General features: G+C 43.2%; 1 protein-coding gene across 1 annotated transcript in view; it reads right to left on the bottom strand.

Annotated features, from left to right (window-relative positions):
• Window positions 1-434: 434 nt before the first annotated feature.
• HTRA1 (HtrA serine peptidase 1) overlaps window positions 435-23,818 on the bottom strand; it is a 32,195-nt gene continuing 8,811 nt past the window's right edge. Inside the window, exons 2-9 of the mRNA XM_005520810.3 lie at window positions 17,239-17,338; window positions 16,701-16,905; window positions 7,328-7,522; window positions 6,610-6,642; window positions 5,306-5,420; window positions 5,027-5,084; window positions 3,527-3,622; window positions 435-1,167 (exon numbers count right to left, since the gene is read on the bottom strand). Of these exons, the coding sequence (XP_005520867.3) occupies window positions 999-1,167; window positions 3,527-3,622; window positions 5,027-5,084; window positions 5,306-5,420; window positions 6,610-6,642; window positions 7,328-7,522; window positions 16,701-16,905; window positions 17,239-17,338 (971 nt within the window). The 3' untranslated portion in view covers window positions 435-998. The remainder of the gene's footprint in view (window positions 1,168-3,526; window positions 3,623-5,026; window positions 5,085-5,305; window positions 5,421-6,609; window positions 6,643-7,327; window positions 7,523-16,700; window positions 16,906-17,238; window positions 17,339-23,818) is intronic.

The following is a 23,818-nucleotide window of genomic DNA, read 5'->3' as shown; positions in this document are numbered from 1 at the left end:
CAGAGTCAAACCCATACACACACCAGCACTCCAGATTTGGATAAACCAGGCCTGTGTTTCAAAGAGCTTAAAGCCAGGTCTAAATGGTTGCAGACATCCTAATATCTGAACCAGAATGGTATGGGATCTGTGATCCACCATGTGGCAATTTCTACAGTGGGCAAACAGATTCCAGGCATTGGTGAAGAGGTAATTAAAACTATAAGGAAAATGCATTAACATCTGGAAGACATAGGCAATATGACAAATTGAACCCAGCCTTGCTGAGGAAAACAGATGCACAAAAGCACAAATACAAGGCACATACTGAAAAATAAGTCATGTGATTAAATGATGATTAAAAGGAGACCATCAGGACACATCCTTCCAGGCAGATGTGCTACTTACAGAAAACCACTCCACAGGGGGAAGCAAAATGAGTCACTCACAAGAAGTACTGTTGAATTCTTTTAATAACACTAGGAAAATATCATAGTATTAAAGTCCTGCACGGGATCCTCGGGAGGTTATTTGGGTTGGGATTCCTTTTTTGTTTATAAACCAAACTTTGTTTCCCAATTGTGTTTCCTTTTAAGCCAACTACTCCTTTACAATGGCATTTCCAGTTAAAAGACAGCTAACCTATAAATACCTGAATGCCACAACACACATTGTGTGCGTGGGTTTTGTTTTGTTTGCGTCTTAGCGGAAATGATGGGAAATCTACTCAACACAGGGAAGCAAACGTCGATTCGTTACGCGGGGGATGTAAAAGCCAGTAAAGAGTACATTGCATACATAATACAGAAGGAAAAAAAAATTATCATCTGGAGTATGTGAAATTACACTGATTTTGCACCTTAAACCTAGTAGAAGTTACTCTGTTGGCCAATACTAATCCACTGAACAAGCAGAATGTTGGTCAGAAGTCTAACGTTTCCTGTACCAGCACAGAGAGAATATAAGCAGTCCATTGCTGTTAAAAAGAAAAAAACATGAAATCCAGCTCATGTTTCTAGTTAGGGATCGATTTCTTCGGGAACTACTGTTAACATAACATCTTCGTTGCCCCTGCGCACAACCATGTGCAACGTACTGTCCTTTTTAATAATGTCACTGACATCACTGGCTGAGCTTATCGACTGTCCATTGATGCTTATAATCACATCGTTGTCCTTCAGGCCACCACTGAAAATACAAAGCAGCAATGTGTTATTATAATTGCAGTTTTATTTTCAGGGAAAAAAAATAAAAAAATATCACTGGATTATTTCTATTTCCCACCCAACAGCAGTTGTGCAGACATGGCAGACATGAGCAGAGCAATCAGAATATATGAAGCAGTGAAGATTATAATGAAGTGCAGAAACCTCAGGATCTGATGGATGTACAAGTTTGATTAATCCCATATTTCACTGTCTTCAAAGGAATTCATTATTGCAAATAGCAGTTAATTCTGCAATAAAGATCCTAGGTGTTGATATCTGTCTTCTAAAATAATTGCAACAAAGCAGATTCATTTTAAAGGGGAGATTTCCCAAGCTTTTGCTCTTGAATACATAGAGAAGCAACCTGAGTGGCACTGTGTGCTAATGAGGCATTTCAGTCCCTGCTCTCCATACACAGCTTACTGGCAGCTACTTCACCTACCCTTCATGTTTTAAACCTGAGCACAGTAACACATGTAGCTATCTAGTTCAGTCACCAAAAATTAACTGTGTTCTTCCTCTGCTGCCCATAGCAGCCAAAATCCCTTTTTCTGACCTCAAAAATGGAACCTTCCTGACTCAAAGCAAGACGGGGCAGAACCAGGGCCATGTCTCTCCCCAGGCTGGCTGGAGCTGCTGCCAACACCAAGGGCTGGTAAGGGATGCCACAGACCACAACATCTTGCCCAGTCTTGCACAACGATCTGGCTCCAAGTTATGGAAAAATTAACCAGGACAGATCAGACATGATTCAACCCTTCACAAGCATAATCCTTCAGAAAACCACAGACCACTCATCGGCCTCTTCCACACACAGAAGGCGGCTGACACGAGTGTCTCCTGCAAGCAGGATGCCCTTGGCCAATGTTTGCAACAAATCTGGTCTCCTACAGAAGGCATGGCTCAAAACATGTTCACAGAGGAAGTCATTCCATGTTTTTTCATGCAGCCTCTCCACGTGACTCATAGCCAGGATGGGTGACTCCAGCTCTGCTCCCACCAGCACATCTACACAACAGTGCTGGAGAGATCAGCAGAAGGAAAGCCCTGGGCAAGGGCACTGGGACTGGGGGGACAGAGTCAGCCTGGGCTGCATTTTAACTGCCAGGCCAGCCTTTGGATGGAGCACCTTGATTTGGGTCTGCCTTCACATTAGAAGGTTACATTGCCTCACATTTTTTCTCTCTCTCTAAATCCCCCACTCTCTGCTATTACCCACATCCTAAAATGACTTTTCTGCAGCTTCAGACTGAACCTGAACACCAAGGCAGCAATTCCAGCCTTGGAATATATACACTGAAGTAGCCAAATCATCCCTACACATTACAGACACTGGCCAGTGTTCTGCCTGAACCATCTACACAGCAGTAATTCAGAGAGCACTCTGGACAGCTGTCACTGTTCATCTTACACCCAAACTGCCAGAAACACACCATCCAACCATCCTTGCAGCCTTCCTAAGAGGTAATGTATGCCTGCCCCAAGCAGCTTTCTGCCTACATGCCTTTGGTGCCAAATAAGCCTCTTTGTTGCCACGAAGATTTACTCCTCTCTTGAATTACTGCTAGCTTCAGAAAATGAAAAAGGTTTCCCATTTCCTGCCCTGGATTACTGAGCGGTTTCCTATCAAGCAAACCCTGAGAGGAAGGTGGCTCCAGCAAAAGCCAGCCAGACCAGTGCCAGTGACCACAGCCCAGCTGCCAGGCTTCAGCCAGACGTGGCACCAACCAGCAGGGCAGCTCCTGAGCAAATCCTGAGTAATGGCAAGAAAAAAAATCAGTTGTCCAAACCCAGCAGCTCTTCCAGTAATGTGACTGCTGACAAAGCCCTCAAATGGAAGAGCATCTGCTGCCAAGAGAGGATTTCAGCCCCAAGGTGTGCCAGGGGAGCTGGTGGGTTTGGCCAGCGCTGAGGTGGACGCTTCTTCCAAGGTGGACCCAAAGCTTCTTGCTCACTCTCCTGCAGAGTGACCAGCAGGGCCAGGAGAGTGTGTAGGAACAAAAACCTTTATTCAGCACTGGCATTGGTACAGCAGATGCCTTGGAAGCAACTGCTGAGAAAAATGGAAAAGGAGTTTTCACACCCCCTGAATCCCTGCCCTTCGGCCTGGAAGGCTGACGGGGCTTCCCTGCAATACCCCGATCCAGTTACAATATTGCCCATCAGGGACCAGAGCAAAACCACAAACCCACTTCCAGCAGACAACCTAATAGCAATCAGATGGCCATAACCTTGTTAATTTAGCATAATGAAGAAAGCCAGTTAAGCAGGAAACAGCCTCCATCGCTACCCCCTTAAGTCAGTGGCAGTGGTTTGGAGAAAAAAGTACTTCAACCTACGCTTCAGCTGGTGTTTCTGGAATAACTTCAATGACATAGGCCCCAGAGACAACATCAGGGAAGTCTTTATGGCGATCCTTCAGCTCTCTAGCTTTGCTGAAAAATGAAGAAATAGCAAAAAAAATATTTTGTCAAGACAGGAAAAAACCCTCCCACGCATTTTACTGAAGTCACTTAATAACCACGAGCTGAGGTGTTTTGCACACATTGGTACATCACTTCAGCATTCATTTTAACCCCTAGATGTACATTTCAGGAATTATTACACTTTTTGCATGCATACAGCTTTTTAATGTCTATTTCTGCTAAAGGCAGTCATTTCAATAGATACAGACAGTCAGAGTTAAAACATTTCAAAGCTTTACAACTAGCAGATTGTAGAATCACAAAGTGGTTTGGGATGGAAGGGACCTTAAACCCCATCCAGTCCCCACCCTCTGCCTTGGCAGGGACACTTTCCCCTGTCCCAGGGTGCTCCAAGCCCTGTGCAACCCAGCCTTGGACACTTGCAGGGATCCAGGGGCAGCCACAGCTTCTCTGAGCACCCTGTGCCAGGACCTCCCCACCCTCACAGGGAAGAATTTCTTCCTAGTATCTCAACTAAACCCTCTCTCTGCCAGTGAGAAGCCATTTCCTCTTGTCCTGTCACTCCAGACCCTTTGTAAATAGTCCCTCTCCATCTTTCTTTCAGGCTCCCTTCAAGTACTGGAAGGCCACAATTAGGTCAAGCCCAAAGCTTCTCTTTTCCAGGCTGAACAATCCCAATTCTCTCAGCCTATTCTCATGGGAGAGGTGCTCAACCCCTTTGATCATCTTTGGGGCCTCCTCTGGACTGGCTCCAACAAGTCCATGACCTTCCTGTGCTGGGGACCCCAGAGCTGGATGCAGAGCTCCAGGTGGGGTCTCCCCAGAGCAGATCAGAGGGACAGAATCACCTCCTGCAATCCTGAGCACCTGGAAAACCCCAACCCCATGTGTTTCAATGCTTTGTTCTGCCTGTAGATCCCGCACAAGGGAAAAACTTCTGGTTATTTTTACAGGACATGGCATTACCTGCTCATGAGCCTCTTATAGTCTGAGCATGAATAAGCAAGTCCACACAAAAGCTTCATTTGACATTAAGTGAACTGTTTAATGAAAATAATTTGATAGAACTGGAGGTACGCACGCAGCTGCTGTAAGTGATGAGAACATACAACGACATGGATATAACCCCAGGACAGCCGCAGTCACTAGCTATTCTCTTCTGAAGCATTAAGGAGAAGAAAAAGCCAGGAGCTGTTTAAGAACAAGCTCATAGGAGAGTCTAGAGGAGAGTTCCACCAGGTGGCAGACGCAGAGGAGAAGGTGGCAAGGACTGGCTGGGAGCTGTCACCAGCACGCACAGAGACACACGGTGCTGGCTCAAACCTCCCGGGCGCTGCTGCACATCTCCAGCTGGATCCAAAGGCATGCAGAGACCACGCTTGGGAAAGGTGAGGAGCCACCTCGGGTACTTACCTGGGAGTTAGTGACATCATTCGTATGCCAATGTATTTCTTTTTGGTTACAGCTTTTCCTACAAAAAGGAAAATGGGTCTTGATCAGTTGCCCTGACCAAAAGAGCCTCGCAGGCTGTTGGTTTTCTGGTTTATCGCTGTTTTCACAGAATCTCGGAATGGTTTGGGTTGGAAGGGACCCAAAGGTCACCAATTTCCAGCCCCCTGCCATGGGCAGTGATGCCACCCACTAGACCAGGTTATTTTCATGTTCCCCTTTCCAAGCAGTCAAGTACAATACCTTTAGCTTGTCTGTCATGGGATTCAGTTAGGAACTTCTTTATTTTATCGGATGGGATAGCAAACGAGATGCCTGCTGTAACTTTTAATGTGTTAATTCCAATGACTTCACCATCCTGGAGAAATAAAACAAGCCATTATTAGCAAATATGGAGCACCACAAAGAGAAATGGATGATTTCTTCCAAGCAGCCACAAAGACAAATTCACACTTTGTTGCTGGTTTTCAATTTTCTAAAAGTTTTAAGTGTAATTTTTTGAGTCTATTGATAAAACACTACCTAGAAATTCTGGAAAATCAATGTGATTATTCATCTTGATGCAGAAGAGGTCAAAACTGGGCAATTCTCTTGCTTGCAGCAGATGAGCAATGAATTCTGCAGCTAATCTGTGTTTATTTCAGTAAGCAGCACATAAAGCATGGCACCGACTGCTCCTGAGCCACTATTACATAATAACATAAAGAAAAATACAGTTCACCAAAATCAAAAAAGCTTTCCTGGCAATATAGCTCCAAGAGCTTTGGATGAAACATCTCTGATGTCATCTCTTTTGAAACCTCAGCAGTTTCTTTCTCTGGTTCATCCCGAATAAAAACTGTCCAACTACAGGTTTTTTTTTTAAAGTGAAGATTAAGTGTGACTGAAAGTGTGCTGTGAATTGGGTGGAAAAAAAAATGCCAAATCTCCTCCAAGGCAGAAACTCTGAGTAGTTCTGAGTTTCAGTCTGTGCTGTGCCTCCTGAGGACTCAACCCCATGTACCCCCAGGAGACCTGAGAGCTCTCACACAGTTTTGCAACCTGCTTCAGTCATTCTACAATATTGGCAAATCAACCCTAATATCCTGAAGCTATGTGGATTTTTTTTTTGTGTGTGTGTGTATGATTCAAAATGAAAGGGTAGATACATTATAGAAATATTTAGCTGAGTTTCAGTGTGCAAAAGAAAATAATTTCCATCTGCAGGGTAAACAGCAAGGGCAAACACCTCACTGTAAAATCTGCTTTTCCCTTTTTGCAAGGCTTGAGCAAAAAAACATTACACTTGTTTGAAACTATGCAAACCATAAACATCCTAAATATTGAAATCCAAATGTAGCTTTTTAGCCAACATAAACACAGACAGCTGATTAGTAAGAACCATGTGAATTTTGTGTAGTCAGCCAGATATCAAAAGTTCCAAATCACATATCTGGTGGGGGGACTTTGCTTTTTTGTTGGTTTGGGTGGGGTATTTTGTTGTTTTGGTTTTTTTTTTAATTAAAAGCAAAAAGCTCAAGACTAAGCAAACTTGGAGAAACACTTACCAGATTTACTAGGGGTCCTCCAGAGTTCCCATACTGAAAATAAACATAAGAACACGTTTTAATATTTACCTCTTCATTTGTTGCAAGAAAAATATAAAAGAAATTTTTGAAATATTTCTGTAGTACTGTTTCCATTGTCTATTAAATACATGCAATGGAACAGTCTTAAACAGCCAAACCCATAAATTACACTTTTAATATCACCCATTTTAGCTGAGCTTTGCAAATACTTAGTTTTTCTTCTCCTGCCAAAGTTAAGAAAGCCAAGGATTTAGTTTTGTTTTCTTAGTGCCACACCAGAAACTGAGATGATTTTAGGACAGCTCTGGGAGCTGTTAGTGAAGATTTCTTACAAGGCCAGGATTTGAAGTACAAAAACTATTGTTTTGCCTCAATGCAGAAACAAACTTGAATCCTTAAACTAAGCCTGGCTTCTTTTCCAGAAAGATGGACTTTGAGAAGATGTTTATTTGCCAGAGAATACTGTCTCCTCCCTTTCTATCTGCAAGGATTATGAAGTGAAGGCAGATATCGTGCCTGGTGTGGGTTTTTTGGGGGCTGGTTTTAAGTAACAACCAAGTGCTGCTGCTGTGCAGATGTCCAGATCTACGGGGAGAGAAATGCTCCCTGCTCCTAAGGACGGCATCACAGGAGGAATTTTCAGAGCATCTACTGGAGGAGCATGAGGGCTGGAGGCAACAGCTCAGAGGGGACGTACATTGATGATGGCATCTGTCTGGATATAGTCCATGTCGGAGTTGCGCAGCCCCAGCTCCTTCCCCCCGCGCTGCGTGGTGCTGACAATGCCCGTGGTCACCGTGTTCTGCAGGGAAAAGGGACTTCCAATGGCCACCACAAACTCCCCTGGCCTCAGGTCTGCAGACTGACCCAGCAGAAGAACTGGCAATTTACCCTGCAAGTAAAAATAGAACAAAAGAAAAGAGAAGAAAATTCAAAGGTTAAGACACCGCTCTGCTGGCAGAAGAAATGTTACGGGAGGATGGATGCATTCACAGGGTAGAGGAAAAGAGAGAGGCTTTTATCCTCAGGGATTTTGCTTGTTCTGTTTTCTTTGAGTATTTTGTGTGGGTTGGTACAGAAACATCCCAGTGAGCATCTGTGCTGCAGTGTGGGCTCTTTACACTGGAGAACTTTTTCCACAACAGGTACCCATTAAATCAAGAACAATTAAAAAGACCAAAGGAATATTTATGCTCTGCTCTACAAAGCAAACATCTGATGATACTAGAAACGAGCCACTTCCAACACTTCTTGAAATAATTAGCCAACAGCTGCTGAAGTAAAAATACAATATTGTTTGTGAGGGAACACTAAAGATTCATGAAAGCAACAGCCCAAGAGTTTTAAACATGCATGTGTACAGTTAAAAGCATTTTACATTCTCTCAAGACACCAGCTAATACTTCATCTTACTTTCTTCTAATGAAGTATCTCTTGTAAATAATTATATTGCCTCCTACATACAGTGATGTCTTCCTCTGAAGATGTTAGGATTTAAAGATCTGATGTGATTTTTCTGTTATGACAGTAGAGGATACCATTATCATTATACTTTCCTTTCAAGATCTTGCCTCTAAACATATTTAATATCACATAGTTGAAGACATTCCCACTAAAACATTCTTAACATCTAGCAAACACTGTGTTGTACAGCAATTAAAAATAAAAAAGGGAGGGAAGGTTGGATCCACACACTCTTGCCAATGAATCAAGGGTGTTCTGCAACAGATCATACTTCAAATAAATACTTTTTTTTATTCATCACCTACCTGTACAATACACATTGAGTGCCATTTCTCCCTTTCTTCACACTTTTAAAAGTCAATCTCTACACTTACAGTGATGTGACATGTTTTTAAATATTCTTTGTTTTATCTGTTGTCTAAATGATACTGACCCTCCCCAGGTAATTTAGCCATGTATTTAACCATGTCATTAGACTATTTCTATTAGCACCAATGAACCTGGACACATATAAATACCAATTTAGACTTAAGGATTTGGAGGATTAGGTTACTGAACCCAAAAATCAAAACAGAATTCTGCAGGCATTTATCTTTTGCTTGGCAAAGCTAACTTGAACCTAGCTTTCCTCCAAGCTTGACCTACTTCAAAATTTTAAATTTTGGCAGAAAGGGAAAATATTACATGTTTGATTTGGAAACCCATTGCTGGCTTCTGAGGGGTTTTGTTACAAGCAGTTTGAAAGCCTGACTCAATAAGCCATCCACAGGGACAAAAATTCAGTATTATAAACTAACCCAGATCCCCATCACTTTGTATTTTTTCACCTATAGCTTATTTCAAATATCCTAGGAGACAGACAACACTTTGCAAAGTAGAAAGCAAAAAAATAATGACATCAGTTATCACTATATGCTGCTGCAAATACAGAACTTATGGTTATAATGTTTAATGAGACTGGTTTTGTGTATCTTTTATCCAGTTTTGTTACAATCCCACCAGGGAAGTTTTTCTCAGATGAGCAGACTGTTTCAATAAAATTCATTGCCAGCTCCCAGACAGGATAAGATGGAAACTTATCTTTGGGTCTCCAGACAACAAGAAAATAAACCAATTTCTTGTTCAACAGAGTGAGCTGGAAGAGCAACAGAATAGGCAGCACAGAATGGAGAAGGCATTTCCACGCCTAGTTCCATTTCAGAGGAATGTTATCACAACCAGCAATGCCCTGTAATTAATAATGATAAAATACAGCCCTTATCTGTGCCACAGCCACAGATAAACCCAGCCAGGGCTGTGGCTTTGCTCTGGGAAGGATCCAGCAGCTCTGCCCAGCTTCCCCATCGCTTCTGCAGCACTACAGAGAAACAGCAGCAGCATCCCTGAAGGCAGCACAGCCCTGGGACACTGCTGGGCACCCAAGGGACGTGTCCAGGACAGGGGAATCAGGCAGTTGTGATTTGCTGAGCTGTGTGCAACACAAACAGCCCCATATGGGTAATGTTTGGATACAGGGAGCACCCTGGCCCTTCCTCCTCTCACCAGATGCTATTGAGCTGACGTAGCACGTGTTTGCAAGATGTCATTGGTCAAAACCAGCATCCTTCCTTGGCACTGCTTTTCCTTCTTTTTAAAAAAAAACAAAAAAACCCACACAAAAGACAAAAAGTGGCTTTTGTTTGTATCCCAGTGCACTGAACACGGATACTTTGCAGAGAAAGAGGACATTTATCAGCAAATGAAACATAGACAAGCAAAAGAAAACAGAATAGTTTTTATGTTTCATTAACAGAAAAAAAATCCAAACAGAAATCCAAGAAAAAAAAACCACACAAAAAAAAACCCTTAAAAAAAGCCCCCAAAAAAAGAAACAAAAAGAAAAAACTGGCTGTGGACAAAGTTAAAAGATTTATACAAAGTTCCTGAATTGTAACAACGGTCACAAAGCCAAAATTGCATCTGGCAGCAGAGAGAAAGTACAGGAACGATCTGTGACTAATACAATTATGATTGTGCTGAGTTTTCAGGGCTGTGCCTGTACTAGCCAGGCTTCAGTTCAACCTCTGATGCTGTATGGATTGGCTGCAGGTCACCCCTGTGATTCAACACGCCTTCTGGAAAGTCTGGCTAACCTTTCCCTCACTAGAAACAAAAATCCACTGCAAAAACCTCCTTGTCCTGCACACATTATGAAACAGAGCTTCAGAGAACGTGTCCTGAATTCCTTGTGATTTCATTTGTGATTTCATGGTGTGGGGCAGAACTGGCACACTGACAGCACTGCATGTAAATATATTAGTGCCACTACAAAAAAATGCCATGAGGAATTGGTGATGATGAATACATGTGTTGTCATGGCTTTAAATTTGGGAGGTTCTCTCTAAAATAGCTTAAAACATTGCCACACTCAGTATTAGATTTTCCGTTATTAAAACAAAACAAACTGAAGTGTTTATTTACATTGTACACGTGGTTTTGAAATGAAACCGGTATAAAACCTATCAAAATCTCATGATGGATGGGAAAAACATCCTTCTGCAGTCCCCAGGAGGAGCCCTGGCAGTGCCAGGCAGGCACTCATGGAGTGTTGTAACCAGGATCGTGTCAGAACACCCTCGCTGTGCCCTCACACCCTTTCACTGGCAGGCTCATCCCGAGGAAATTAAGGAATCCTGGCAAACTCAGTGTGAGTTTAGGGCCCTTAATAACTATACTTAATAAATGTGCATTCTTCAATTTTTACATCATGTCTGATGGCTGTCAGGATGACATAAGCACCACTCCAACTCGTGATTCTCCTGCTTTAACTACAGATTTGCCACATCAGTTAATTAAAAGTGCCAGGCAAAGGACCGTGCCTTGCAGCACAACCAGGGGAACCAGGAACACCCAGCACCCAAACCCAGCTCTCCCAGTGACTCACTGCATGGCCTTGGGCAACATAGAATATCTTTTCTACCCCTGTCTTTTCTAACTCTTCCTCTGATGAAGCCTTGGGGCTCTGCTGTGTTTACCCAATAAAACAAATCTGCAGGCAGGCATTCTGCAGGCACACAGAAATAGGACTAAACATGCAAACCCCTAAGTGGCACATGACTCACTGTTTACACCCAGCCAGAGAAGGAGCCATTAATTAGGGTTAATATTTTAAGCCTTTCGCATCCTGAAGGGCTTCAGACGATTTTATATATGGATTTGACTCAATCCCTGGATAAACACAACTCCCACGACATGGAGAGCTGCACACCACCACAAGAAATGGCTCCATCCAACAACAGGACACAGCTGTTTTGGCACGAGAGGAGAGGTACAGATCAGCATCATCAGCCAAAGGGACTCAGAGAAACATGGAATCATTTAGGTTGGAAAAGACCTCTGAAGTTATCGAGTCAAACCACTAACCCAGCCAGCACTGCCAAGGCCACCACTAACCCATGTCCCCAAGTGCTGCATCCACATGGCTTTTAAATCTCTCCAGGAATGGAGATTCCAACACTGCCCTTCTACAAAGGAATTTGTCCCAATATCCACCCTGAGCCTCCCCTGGCCCAGCCTGAGGCTGTTCCCTCTCCTCCTGTCCCTGTTCCCTGGGAGGAGATCCCAAATCCCCCCGGCTGTCCCCTCCTGCCAGGGACTTGTGCAGAGCCAGAAATTCCCCCTGAGCCTCCTTTGCTCCAGCCTGAGCCCCTTCCCAGCTCCCTCAGGAATTCTCCAGCCCCTTCCCAGCTCTGTTCCCTGCCCTGGACACGCTCCAGCCCCTCCGTGTCCTTCCTGCAGTGAAGGGCCCTGAACAGACCCCAGGATCCAAGGTGCAGCCCCAGCACAGATGTTCACCTGGGGTCCTTCAACAGCATAGCTTGAGTCAGGTAAAATAAGTGAAATCTGGACAAAACAACTCCAAAAGTAAAAGAGGAGGAAGCACAAAACCAGCACCAGGTACAGCCCCTGCCACAGAGAAATGGAAACCAAGAGACAGACGACCATAAGCAGGAGGTGTTTTGGTTTGAACCTGTTCATCCACGAAATAAGTGAATGTGTCTCAGTGCTGGCACAGAAAGCAAGTAAATCCCTCCTCTGTTCTGTAATCCCCTTCATTTGTGGATGGAAAGTCAGGAATTTGCAGGAAGCACTTTGCAGTTCAATAAACGGATGAAGAGGAGACAAAAGTTCTGAGTTCAATTTGAGTTAACCAGTGACAGATCTCCTTCATGCTTTTTATTTTTAGGTGGGAAAGGCATGAATGCTGGTATGGAGCACTAATTCAGCTCTAAGTGTAACTAACTCTGGCAAAACATGCAACTGTCTTGGGAATTGCATTTCTGTTCTGACTAATGAAACTATTCAGCTTTTAGAATACGTTATGGCAAAATAAAAACACCAGTCATGAGCATATAAAAATATAGAATATCATCTACAATCTAGAAACTGCTTGACAGAGAGCCAAAGAAAACAAAAAACCCCAGGCTGAACACATTACAAGCCTCCAAAAGTATTTCATCTACAGTTAGAAAAGCAAAACTGAGTCTCCTTATCTAAATATGGAGCATGGGAAGCTTGCAGAAAAAAAAGAAGAAAAGGGTGAAGTGTTGTTTTGATATGTCACCAGGTTTTCAATTGCCTGGCAAGAGATTGCTGTTCTCCCTTAAAAATAAAATACAAGTGAAATTACAATGAAATAAAATATAAATAGTAATTGAAAAAAATGCTGGTGCTGGCAGACCCACTCTGGAGATGTATTTTGCTGCATGGGAAGCTGGACCAGCACATTGTCCCCACAGTGAGGGCTAATAGAAGCTTAAGATAGCAGGAAACCATTGCTGCCTGAAATGATGAATAAACAGGAGTTAAGGTCCAAGCTTTTTACAAGCTATTTCATTTCTATGGGTCCTGAAGGATTCTGGAAGCAATATATGGGCTTCCTCAGGCTCTAGAGAGGAAGCAACGTGTTACCCAGAGACAGATTTCAAAGTGAAATAGCATTTTAGAAAAGCCACTTACATCTGGTGTCCAAGTAGTTTGTTTTTTCAAAATGTGGGCTATTAAAATATTGATGCATAAGCAGGGAAGTTTGCTTTCCTGCCTCCTCCAGTTTGTACACACGGGGTGAAAAAGCAAATCCCGTCTGACCACAAAGATACAGATGCTCATTGCCTCAGGAAACCACCAGGGAAACGAGGGCAGAAGGTCTTGTTGATTTAAAAGTGTCAAACTAAGTGTTTATTAATAAGATGCAGGGGAAACCTTAAGCTGAAGGTTTCAGCTGAAGGGCTGAAATGTCACCACAAATTAGAGATGGGTCACAACCCCACTGCTGCTGCACCAGGCAGATGCCAAATCCTGTCTGGGATAAAGAACCAGGAACTGGCCACACTGAAGAACAAAAATCTTCAGGACCTGGGCATGTGTTCCAAGTGTGATTTCAGAGTCAGTGTCTCATGGCTGGTTTTTAAGCATGAAGAATGAAGAAACACCTCGAAATAAAGCCATTCACCGAGCTCCTCCCTTCAGTGCCAAACCACAGACATCATTTTTGTGGACAGAGTCGATATCCAGGGCTCAAAAGGGTCTCCAGGCAAAAGCCACCTCCACCTTCCACTACTTTGGGCTTCCAGTTTCCATTTGGGTTGGGTTCTTTTATAGTTCTGCCCCCCATAAACCCTGACATTGTCCATTAAACCACCCTGAGATTTCCTCCCCTCCTGCTGGTGTCTATTTTTCAGCAGCTGTATCACACATTCTGATTTAACAAGGTAGTTATTTGCCTTGAGATGAATTCCACAATCCAGCTCTGGCAGCAAAAAAAGCATCTGCTCCCTTTGGAGTGTTGTGCAATAGTTTTGATGGGTTTCACTCTCGCTGCAGTAACACACGTGCCACGCAGGACAGATTATTTATTTCACCAGTCCCTGCCTATGCTGCCAAAATCCTGTTTTTTCTAGGGAAGTCTTATAAATTTTGCATGTTCATATCCAAATTGTCTGCAACTGCACTGTTCCTTTCTAGTGATGTGGTCTCCTCCTTGCATTTGGAAGGATATTTAGATTGGATTCATGGCTACCACATTGATTCCAATCTTACTTCCTACTTTCAACACTCCAGCAAACTGCTCTGTGTCACCACAGACATGAGAAACGCTTTTGCTCTCTTTTATAGACTGTAAAAACAAGCACATTTTAGGACTGGAACAACTGCTCCAAGGTTTCTGTTCCTCATTGACTGCAAGATGTTTTTCCATGGAGAATTTAATCAGGGAAACAGTTCATCCTTACTGGTGCCCAGATTTTACCACCTTCTTTCATTTCCTATTGCACTCAGCAAAGCCAAATTAGTTCTAGTAATGTCTTTGACCAGATGTTCACACCTTAAGAGGAAAACAGCATTCATGCTGCTGCAAAATCTGAACAGCTTTAGGAATACCAGCTGACAGCCTGATCCCATACTTCAAGCCCAGTTCTGTTCCTAACCACAGAGCATTCTTCACCCTTCAGATCCTGCCTTAACATGCCACACAAAAAAAAGAAAACCCTTCTGCATCTTTGATGTCACCTTCAAATAATTTACTCCAATTTAAGAACTTTGTCTCTTGCTTCAGAAAAATTCTTAAGGATGGTTTTCATGCCAGATCCAGATTTTTAAGGGGTCATTTGTACCATCTCCCATTGACTTCTTTAGCCAGCAAGTATATTTCAAATTCAACAAATTATTATCCCTGTGATTTTAAGAAGTGTTTTATGCATCTGAATGACCGAAAGACACTCCAGTACAAAAAGGAAAGCTCAAACACTGAACTTGAAAGGATATATAAAAATGGCCCATAAAAGCTCAGTCTGAGAATCAATTTCTCAGCTGACCACATTTCCATTTTAACTTTTTTTGTGAACACATAAAGTGTTGGTTTTAATTCTCAAATGCAAAGCAGCATCTGTCCTGTGAACAGAGGTGCCTCAGGCCTCACCTGGAACTGGGATTTCCCAGTGCCATGCTACCAGAGCTGGCTGGAAATCCGGGTCTCCCATCCCATTCCATTTTCTCCCAGTCTTCTCAAAATTATCCTGAGCTGCAATGGGAGAGGCCAGGAGAACACCACCCAAGGCACTGGGTTGTACAGCTGATAAGAGGCTTCCAAGGGCAGGTCAGACCAATTCCAGCCTTGCTGAGCAGTGGTTTCCACCCCAAGCTCACCTGGATGCACTTCCTTTTTTCCAAGCTGCTTCCAGGTTCTCCCTTCCCACAGGCAGCTTCCCAGGGCAACCAGGAGCCATTTCCTCAGGGCATCAAATTAACATTCGAGGCCATGTCTGCTCTTTTCCCAAGTCCTCAAATGATCCACCACATCAGCTCAGTGTCTCCTCTCTGACTGGTGCCTCTCTTCTCTCAAGTTCAGCTTCCTGCTGCTGCCAGTCCTCTCCTTCTCACCACATCTGCTCTCCCCACCACCTTGTGCTTCCAATTTTAAAGCACTTTTCCAGCTGCCCTTCGCTCCCTGCCCCAACCTAATGCTGCCAGTGCTCATGCTGGGGATCTTTCCCTTTGCTTCTTACTGCTCTTGCTTATTTTAAGATAAAAATGAGAAAATCAGTGATGCCGTGAAAACAGAGAAAAAACAACATGGCAAAAACATTCTTGATATTGTTATGTTTTCTCTTCCTGGTTGCTGTTCAGAAGCTTTTAAAAATGAAAAAGTTTTTAAATGATAAAGGTGGCAAGGGAGCAGCAGGAGCACTTCATCCCTCGGGTCATCCAAGAGTTCTGCGTTAGGCGAACTTAGTCATGAACTCTGGCACAAACACTTCAGTCCTCACTGGGGAATAGGTCTGAACTAAAACAACACTGCAAGATCTACACATTTTTGAGTCATGTGTTTCAAATGAAGCATTCTTGCCTGTTAAACTTGGAGGTCATTAACTGACAGACCAAACGAGGGGAGCCAACATGAGCAGCACCCCAAACAGCCACGTTCAGCTCCTTGCATCTCCATCACGCAGCGTTTCCGCGCAATATTCCTCTTGCTACGTGTGCAGAACCTCCTGGCAGCTTTTCTGCTGTGGCAGGAGGCACAATAATGCTGACAGAGGGACATTTGATACGGAGGAAGATCATAGATGGGAAGCTGCTCAGAAAACCACTTGCAGTGTAAGAGCATCCTTCCGAGCTGGCTTTAATTTCCATGTTCAAGATGCTCCCCGGGATATTTTCCATTTTAGTATCTACATCAGCAAGAGACAAATGTATCCTCTAAAAGCCATTTGTGACTTCAATGCAGGCGCTCAAGGCAGAGTAGCACAAGCAAAACACCCCTATTTCTTCTCTGAGACAGAGTTACATCAGATAAAGTGTGTGCGAACCAGCCAGCAAACTGGGCTGCTGTTTTTTATTTTGAGGATGCATAAAAAGTGCCATGTAATGCCATGAGAGGTGACAAAATTAACCACTGCCACCCACAAACTCGCCTTTTAAAAGCATCTATCCACCTAGTTCATATATTCTCTACAACCCAGCCCAGTAAACAACTTGTTCTTTCCTTCAAACCTGAAAATCAGCAAGAGTTTTTGGAAAGGAGGACGTTGAAGTAGAGGAATTATATGTGTCTTGATTTAACGACTCACCTGAGAATCTATTTTAATTAATGCAATGTCTGATTTTTCATCAACATCTTTAATTTTGGCTTCATAAGTCTCCCCATTCTTCAGCTCCACCTTCACCCTGTTCTTGTTGGTGACCACGTGGGCGTTGGTCACTATCAGCCCATCTTCAGAGACAATGAACCCCGAGCCACTGGCAACAGGAACCTCCCTCTTGGAGAAAGGAAGTCTGAAAGACAATGGAAATAAAAATGTTTATTGCTGCAAAAAAGCTGAAAGGTCACAAATCATTCCAAATAACACCCAGCCAAAAGGAGCTTGGTGAGTTTTAATGTTTTAAGATATGTGCTGTTACTCTCATTAAGAAGATAAAGCACGTCTATTAGTTTAACTGATTTTTTTTCCCATGACTCTTAAATTATCCTTAAGCATGACAAATATTTATTATCTCAAAACCTCTTTGCTATTTCATATCATCAATCACCATTTCTGTCATGCTGGCAGCTGTTTTCAAGAATTAAAAAAAAATAAAATAAAAATCAAGACTGGGCATCTTGTTTACTTGCGAAATAATTCAATGTGAACCACAGCAGGAGCGATCTTCTCCACCACATCTGCAATAAAATTGTATTTGTGCCTCAGGCTGTTCGGATGTTCTTGGCCTGAAATAGAAACAGAGGACATGTCATGAGTTCTTCAAGTGACTGCAGGAGGGTCATTGCAAAACACCTGAATTAAAAAAAGCTCCGAGTGGGTATCTTTCCCTTCCTTAAAAGTCATCTGCAGCATGACCCTTGGTCCTAGATTTCCTCCCTGCTTCTCTGCACAGAAGTGGAGTGCTTTATCCCTGGAAAAATATCCATGAAAGTTCCTGGTCTGGAGTGTGCCCCACTGGGCCCTGGGGCAGCGTGGTCACCCCACTGTGGTGCCCAGGGATGAGGCACTGGAGGAGCACAGGGTTTATTCCCTGTCTGCACCGCCCCCTCTCCCTTTGTGAAAGGGATTTTGTACTCAGATGCCTCCATTGCTGCTCTCCTTTTCTGGATGGTCTACTTAGCCTGTATGGTCTTCTGAGATTAAACAAACGAGCTCTGTTCCTCTGCCAAAATACGCCTTCTTGGAGGTTTTTGAAGTCTCAGGCCGCTGCATTTGTGAAATGCTGAGGACACCGAGGTCCTGACCCCAGTGCAAGCCCTCAGCAGCTGCTGAGAAAGTTTAACTTGGGTACAAGGTTGGGCTTCCTTTCCCACCAGTGTCCCCACACAGCCTGACCCAGCCTGGCACCTGCAGCTGGAAGCACCTTCCACACAACCACACTCAAGGCATCCTTCCCACCGATGCCTCCTGAGGTCCATCAGCTCCATGGAGGGGTGGATCCCACCCTGCCTGGAGTCACTGAGCCACCCCCAGGGCTGTAAAACAGATGTGACAAGACAATGGGACCACAAAGCTCTGCATTCCAGGGCAGTGCTGGAACAAAAGCTCCTGGTCACTGGGTATTCAACAGGGGCCAGTGGGATTTTCAACAGCCACTGGATACCCAGCTCCCATTGTGACCAGCAGAGAACCTGTCTGCACCAAGAGATGTCTAAAAATCTCTGGGAAAAACTCACAATCCTGACACAGCTTCTCCTCCTCAAGCAGTTCAGGGTCAAAAAAAAAAAAAAAAATTTAAAATGTCCTTTTTAAAATTGGGAGCAGCTATGCAAATTGTGAGCACCCCTAAGAGTTATTTTGCATTCCTTTAGAGGCGAGGTACACCCTTTGTTTTCATTTCAGTTTTATCCAGTGCATCCATCTCATGTTATCAGGCACAAGCCAAGCCTGGAACAGACTTTCAGAGGAGTATTAATGTGGTGTGCTGCTCCCATCCATCTTTGCCATTTGACTCCTAAATCCACGCAGGGATTAAAGCAATAAGCAGCTTGTGGGTGCTCTAAGTGCCTTTGACGGTGTAAGAGGACGATTTATTTGCAGAATCACAGGAGACCAAGGCCTATCCCATAAAACCATCCCAATGCCGAAACCCTGACTGCCCTTTGCTACTGGAAAAGCCAGAGAGGAAAACCATGCAAATTTTTAAGTACACACTGGAGGCAATAATGATTTGGGAGCAACACTTTTAACACTAACCAGACGCTGGTGTGCTTCAGGGGCCAGCATGTTCCAGGTGACATCCCAATGCCAACCAGCACACACTGCCCTCAAGAGAGGGGTGCATGCTCCACCCAAACACCATCTGTCACTCAAGAACAGGTTTTTTCCTTATTTATACCCTGTGAAACATCCCAAGGGCGTTTAAATGCAGCTGGCACAGCAGTAACCACAAAATCCACTGTGCTGTTTCAGAAATGTTTATCTGCTTTATGAAGCAGCAACATTGATCAGGAAACTTTTGTCCTCACCTCTCTGTTTTCCTCAAGAGTATTCAGTGCCTTCTAATTTACACATGAGCTGTTGCCCTTGGACTTTCACCCCACAGAGGCATAAGGGCTTGCTGATTGAGAAATATCAATTTACAAAACGATTTATATTCCCTACTAGGAATATTCAGTAACAAACAAGTCGTGTCATTGCTGTAAAGCTGGAAATTCCAACCGGGATAGCTTTGGGAAGCTGCTACAATAAGAAATGCAGTTTGGAATGATGCATTTAATGCACTTGCATTAAATAGGTGCTTGGACAGATGATCAGATGGGATTAACGTGGTGCTGGGCTAAAACGCCACAGGGCACTGCTGCAGACATCGATCTGCTTTTTGATCACTGCTTAAAAAATGATTTCATCTCAGCTGCAATGCTGTAGACATCCAAAGGTCACATCCTGCCCTTGGGAAAAGAAAATAAAATAGCTCCACGGATGAGGGAACTACACAGGCAAAAGCAAAGCTTTTTTTCATGCCTTCAACCTTTTTTGCTTTTAGCTATTGAAAAAGGATATCCAGGCTGTACATGGTGAGACTGCTAATACTTCACCTCAGAGCTGCCTTCCCTTGGAACTGGAGCCTACAAAAGCCAGGATTTCAGAGGCAACAGTATTTTGTCCATAATCCACCCCCTTATGCAGTCCCAAACTACACTGCAGAGTGAAAAAAAAAAAAAAACAGAAGTTCATAATTCCCTACTTTGAAAAAGTTAGATAATAAATACTAATTCATGGCATACTGACCCAAAAAACTCCCAGCAGCTGGCCACGCCTGCCTATTGCTTATGTATTAGGAATTCCTGCATTGTGTAACACAGTTTTGCAACAGCTCTTGAACCACTGCCCATTTAAATGGAAAACATACCTTTTTAAAGCAAATAAACAACAGTCAAAGTGCTAATCCTAATGAATTCATTGATGAATGTTAATGAAATATTCCTGTGAACTCGTCTTTATCATCAACATAAAATCTGAAGGCTGCAGTAGATGTATTGATACATTGCAAATTTCTTTTATCACGGAGATAAGGAACAATGTAGAGCAAAAAAAAACCAAGCTAATTGCACTTTGGGATTACTGAGTTCCACGTGGGGAGCTGAGAGCTGCACTGACCTTTCCTACAAGAAACCACCTCTGTGTGAAGTTTTACCTCAGATTTGAACACAAACTACTACGTGGAAGCCCAAATGGCCATAAAAACCCCAACATTACAAATTTAATAGGGGCAGATGCTCGTTCCTCAGGAAACACAGGGCAGTTTCCAGCCATCACCAGCCACTGTAGAGGAGAGCAGTGAAACTGATAACTTCACCAGGTATACTTTCTTCTTCTCTCTTACATCTATTTTCCAGCTGTACCAATAGCTCAGGGCCTTAGGAGCAGATGCAAGTTTTCATTTTTGATTTGGGGGGGATTTTTTTTTTTTTTTGTGGGGGAAGTGTTTATTCAGTTTGCTTCTAAATCATTGAGAGTTGGGCTTGAATAAAGCTCTAGTTCCTAAATACCTTCAGGCTCTGACGTTCAAATCTTCCCAGACTGCTCCTCTTTCTATTTACATGCTGTGATTGTTGTGTTTTGTAACGTTTTTGTTGAACTATTGCACAATGCCCTAAATGCCCACGAGCACGGCTAAGAAACCTTTATTAATGACATTATAAAGATGATTACTCTGAATTCAGTTAATGACAAAAAAAAAAAAAAAAAAAACCCAAAATATAAATAGGTTATAGCATGAAGAATTCCCAAGGCAACTAATTCTTCAAGGACTTCAAAGGTGTGCTGGCTGCCAGCCCTGAAATGAGAAGGGAAATCTCTGCCAACTGGCATTAACAGGGCTAATAATCAGTAAACAGACTGCTAGGAGAGCAAGACAGAGTAGCAAGCCATGAAAAAAAGCACACCCAGCTGTAAACAACTGAAGTAATTTGGTTTCATAAAGAGGAGCCAAAAAGCAAATTAAGACCTGGGTTCTGGTTAGGTCATTACTCAAAGTGGCATCGATGCAATGATGCTCACAGCTCTTACATGCTGCTTTTGGTGGTTATTTTGAGCTAAACTGCAGAGATGCTTTGGAGATAGAAATCTCACCAAAGTAACCTCTCCTCTTCTGCTGGCAGAGCTGTGTCTGCTGCTCTGGAAGGGCTTCTCTTGGCGTAGAGAAGAGAGCAGGTCTTCAAACAAAGCTTTGGGCACATCTCAGTCAGACATGGGGCTTTTCGCCACCCAGTTTTCACCCTTTTCAAAAAAGGGTTCTGCTCTCCTTCACCAGGACCTTCTCACTGAGGTAAGGAGCAAAGCAATTATCCGATTTGATGGGATTTTTTGTCTTAGGCATGATGAGAGGGGGGAAAAAGGCACATCCCAGCAACTCTCTCTGTGCCACCTTCACTGAAGGGCTGCAGTCTAGGGGATAACTAAAGATATTAAACTACCAGGCTGCTGAAAATAGGTGATTATTTCCTCCTGCACTCACCACTTGTTTTAGACACACAGGGTTTGAAAGCATGGCTTGGGTTTGGGATTCTCTGCAGAACGAAACCAAAAGAGCTCCAGCACTCACGAAACCTCTGGGCTGCCAGAACCGGTCACTACTGACACAAACCACAAACCAAGTTTTACTTGGAGAGCTTCCACCCTCCCAAATAAAAATCCAGCTGCTGGTGTTTGTACAAACTTCCATTCATGCCATATGAAAACCTTTGAACCTCTGACTATGGAAACAAAAAAAAACTCCAGCAAAGGTGCTCAGCTCACTGAAAACAGGGGGATCAGCAAGCCCTGCTGGAGGTAGACAAGGAAACAGTGTGGGAATCTGCTGCCACACTTTCTTTTTTTAAATTACAGAAGACTGCAAGCCTAAATATTCCACTTCCTATTCAAGGATAAATTGTGTAATTCACCAAAAAAAGGGTGTTACGCAATGAAAACACTAAGAAAATAAGGAACAACATTCTACGTGTCACAGGCAATTTGCTCAAGAGCAACTCTTAGGTCATTGGAGGGAATTTTGAGAGGTCTAAACCACAGCACCTTGTTAATACAGATGCTATTGCATCAGTTATTTTTTCCCCCTGCATAATCCATGCAGAAACTCAAGACACTTCACAGATTTCTGGGAAGATAATCTGTATTACTGTGACATCCCTAAAAGCAAAAATATTTTCATAGCCCTAAATAATGGTGGAATAAAATGTTTGAAATCTCTCCAAACAGTAAACTGCACATATCTGGTCTTCACCTAAAATATTTCCCGCAGCAAGAACCACTGCAAGATTAAAGTGAGGACTTTAAGTGAAATTGCTATTTGGCATAAATGCACACGTGCAAAGTCCATTTTCATCATCATAATATTTAGATGATCAATTCTTTCTTGGCAGTTTTCAACAAGGACTTTGTATTTTCCCTTCTAATCCAAGAGCAGAAGCTCATTCATTTTAATCACAGATTTTAAACAAACCCAAAAGAGCTGCCAAGCTAAACAAAACAGGGAATCTACACAAAGTTCCTAGAACAGAACAGCTCTCAAATTAATGGTAACACAGGACAGTTTTCAGACCAATGTGTGGTCCCTCATATAACAAAACCACGTTTGAGTAACAAAATAAAGGTGAAAAATTTCACGTTTTAATTGATATTCTACTCATTCACTACTGGCCACAAATTAATGCTTGCCCTGAGAAGAGCTTGAAAGGGAAAGGTATTGAGAATCCAATTGTGGGAATGAATAAAAGCAGATATTGGTAACACAAGAATGTTACCAATATCTCCCATCTCATCCCTGGCAGTGCCCAGGGCCAGGTTGGATGGAGCTTGGAGCAGCCTGGGGTAGTGGAAGCTGTCCCTGCCCATGGCAGGGGCTGGAATGAGATGGGCTCTAAGTCCCTTCCAAGCCAGACCACTCTGTGATTGTAAGAATTATCAAGTTACATGGAGAGAATGACATAAAGAGCTCTTGTGTATTTATAAAACAACAACAAAAAGTATTTGAAGATAATGGAATTGCCAAGCAAAGCCCTCAGAGAACTTTGGTCCAGCCTCTTTAGTCTGGCTTTTTTCTTAGTGGGAATCAGACCTCTTTGGCATCCAGGACCGAGGCTGGCCAGGATGTTCTTGTCACTGAAAATGGTCAATGGGCAAATTCCTCATGCAACATGCCTAAAGTTTTCCTCTAGGAAGTTCCTATATAATTTCAGGTTTACACTTTCATTTCTAGCTAAACGGGAGCTTTTCCTACCACTTATCTACCAGGCAGAATAAGTGGGAAGTTAATCAGATACAGAATATTTTTGTTACAACTCAGCTGCTGAATTGTTATAGACCACAGGATTGGAAGGTTCTGCAAAGAAGGAATGGCCTGGATGGCTGCATCTTGGTCCAAGCCGTGTTACTCAGTCTCCATGCAACTTGTGAAAAGCAATTTGTGCTTTAGCGTCCTAGATTTAGCTCTAAAATGGGCATAACCCCTGTTTTATCTGATTGGAACAATCTCGGGCTTTAGCAACCCTTGCAGAACCTCACAGGGAGAAAATATGTATATAAAAACTCTCAGGAATGCCAGAAATTCCTTTATAAACCAAGTGCACTGCCTGCCCCTGCAAAACACTCAGTTACAGCAGCAAGGAGCAAAAACCTTTCGAGGTGATGAGGCTCAAAAGCAACTGGGTGTCAGCAGGGAGGGCAGGAATCCAGAGAGGAGCGACAGCTCCACCTAAAACAAC

The sequence above is a fragment of the Pseudopodoces humilis genome, chromosome 9, assembly GCF_049639895.1.
Source record: "Pseudopodoces humilis isolate 2021_Gansu_Grassland_sample_001 chromosome 9, ASM4963989v1, whole genome shotgun sequence".
Lineage (NCBI taxonomy): Eukaryota > Metazoa > Chordata > Aves > Passeriformes > Paridae > Pseudopodoces > Pseudopodoces humilis.
The sequence above is the reverse complement of the archived record's forward strand: the minus strand, read 5'-3'. Positions and strand labels throughout refer to the sequence as shown.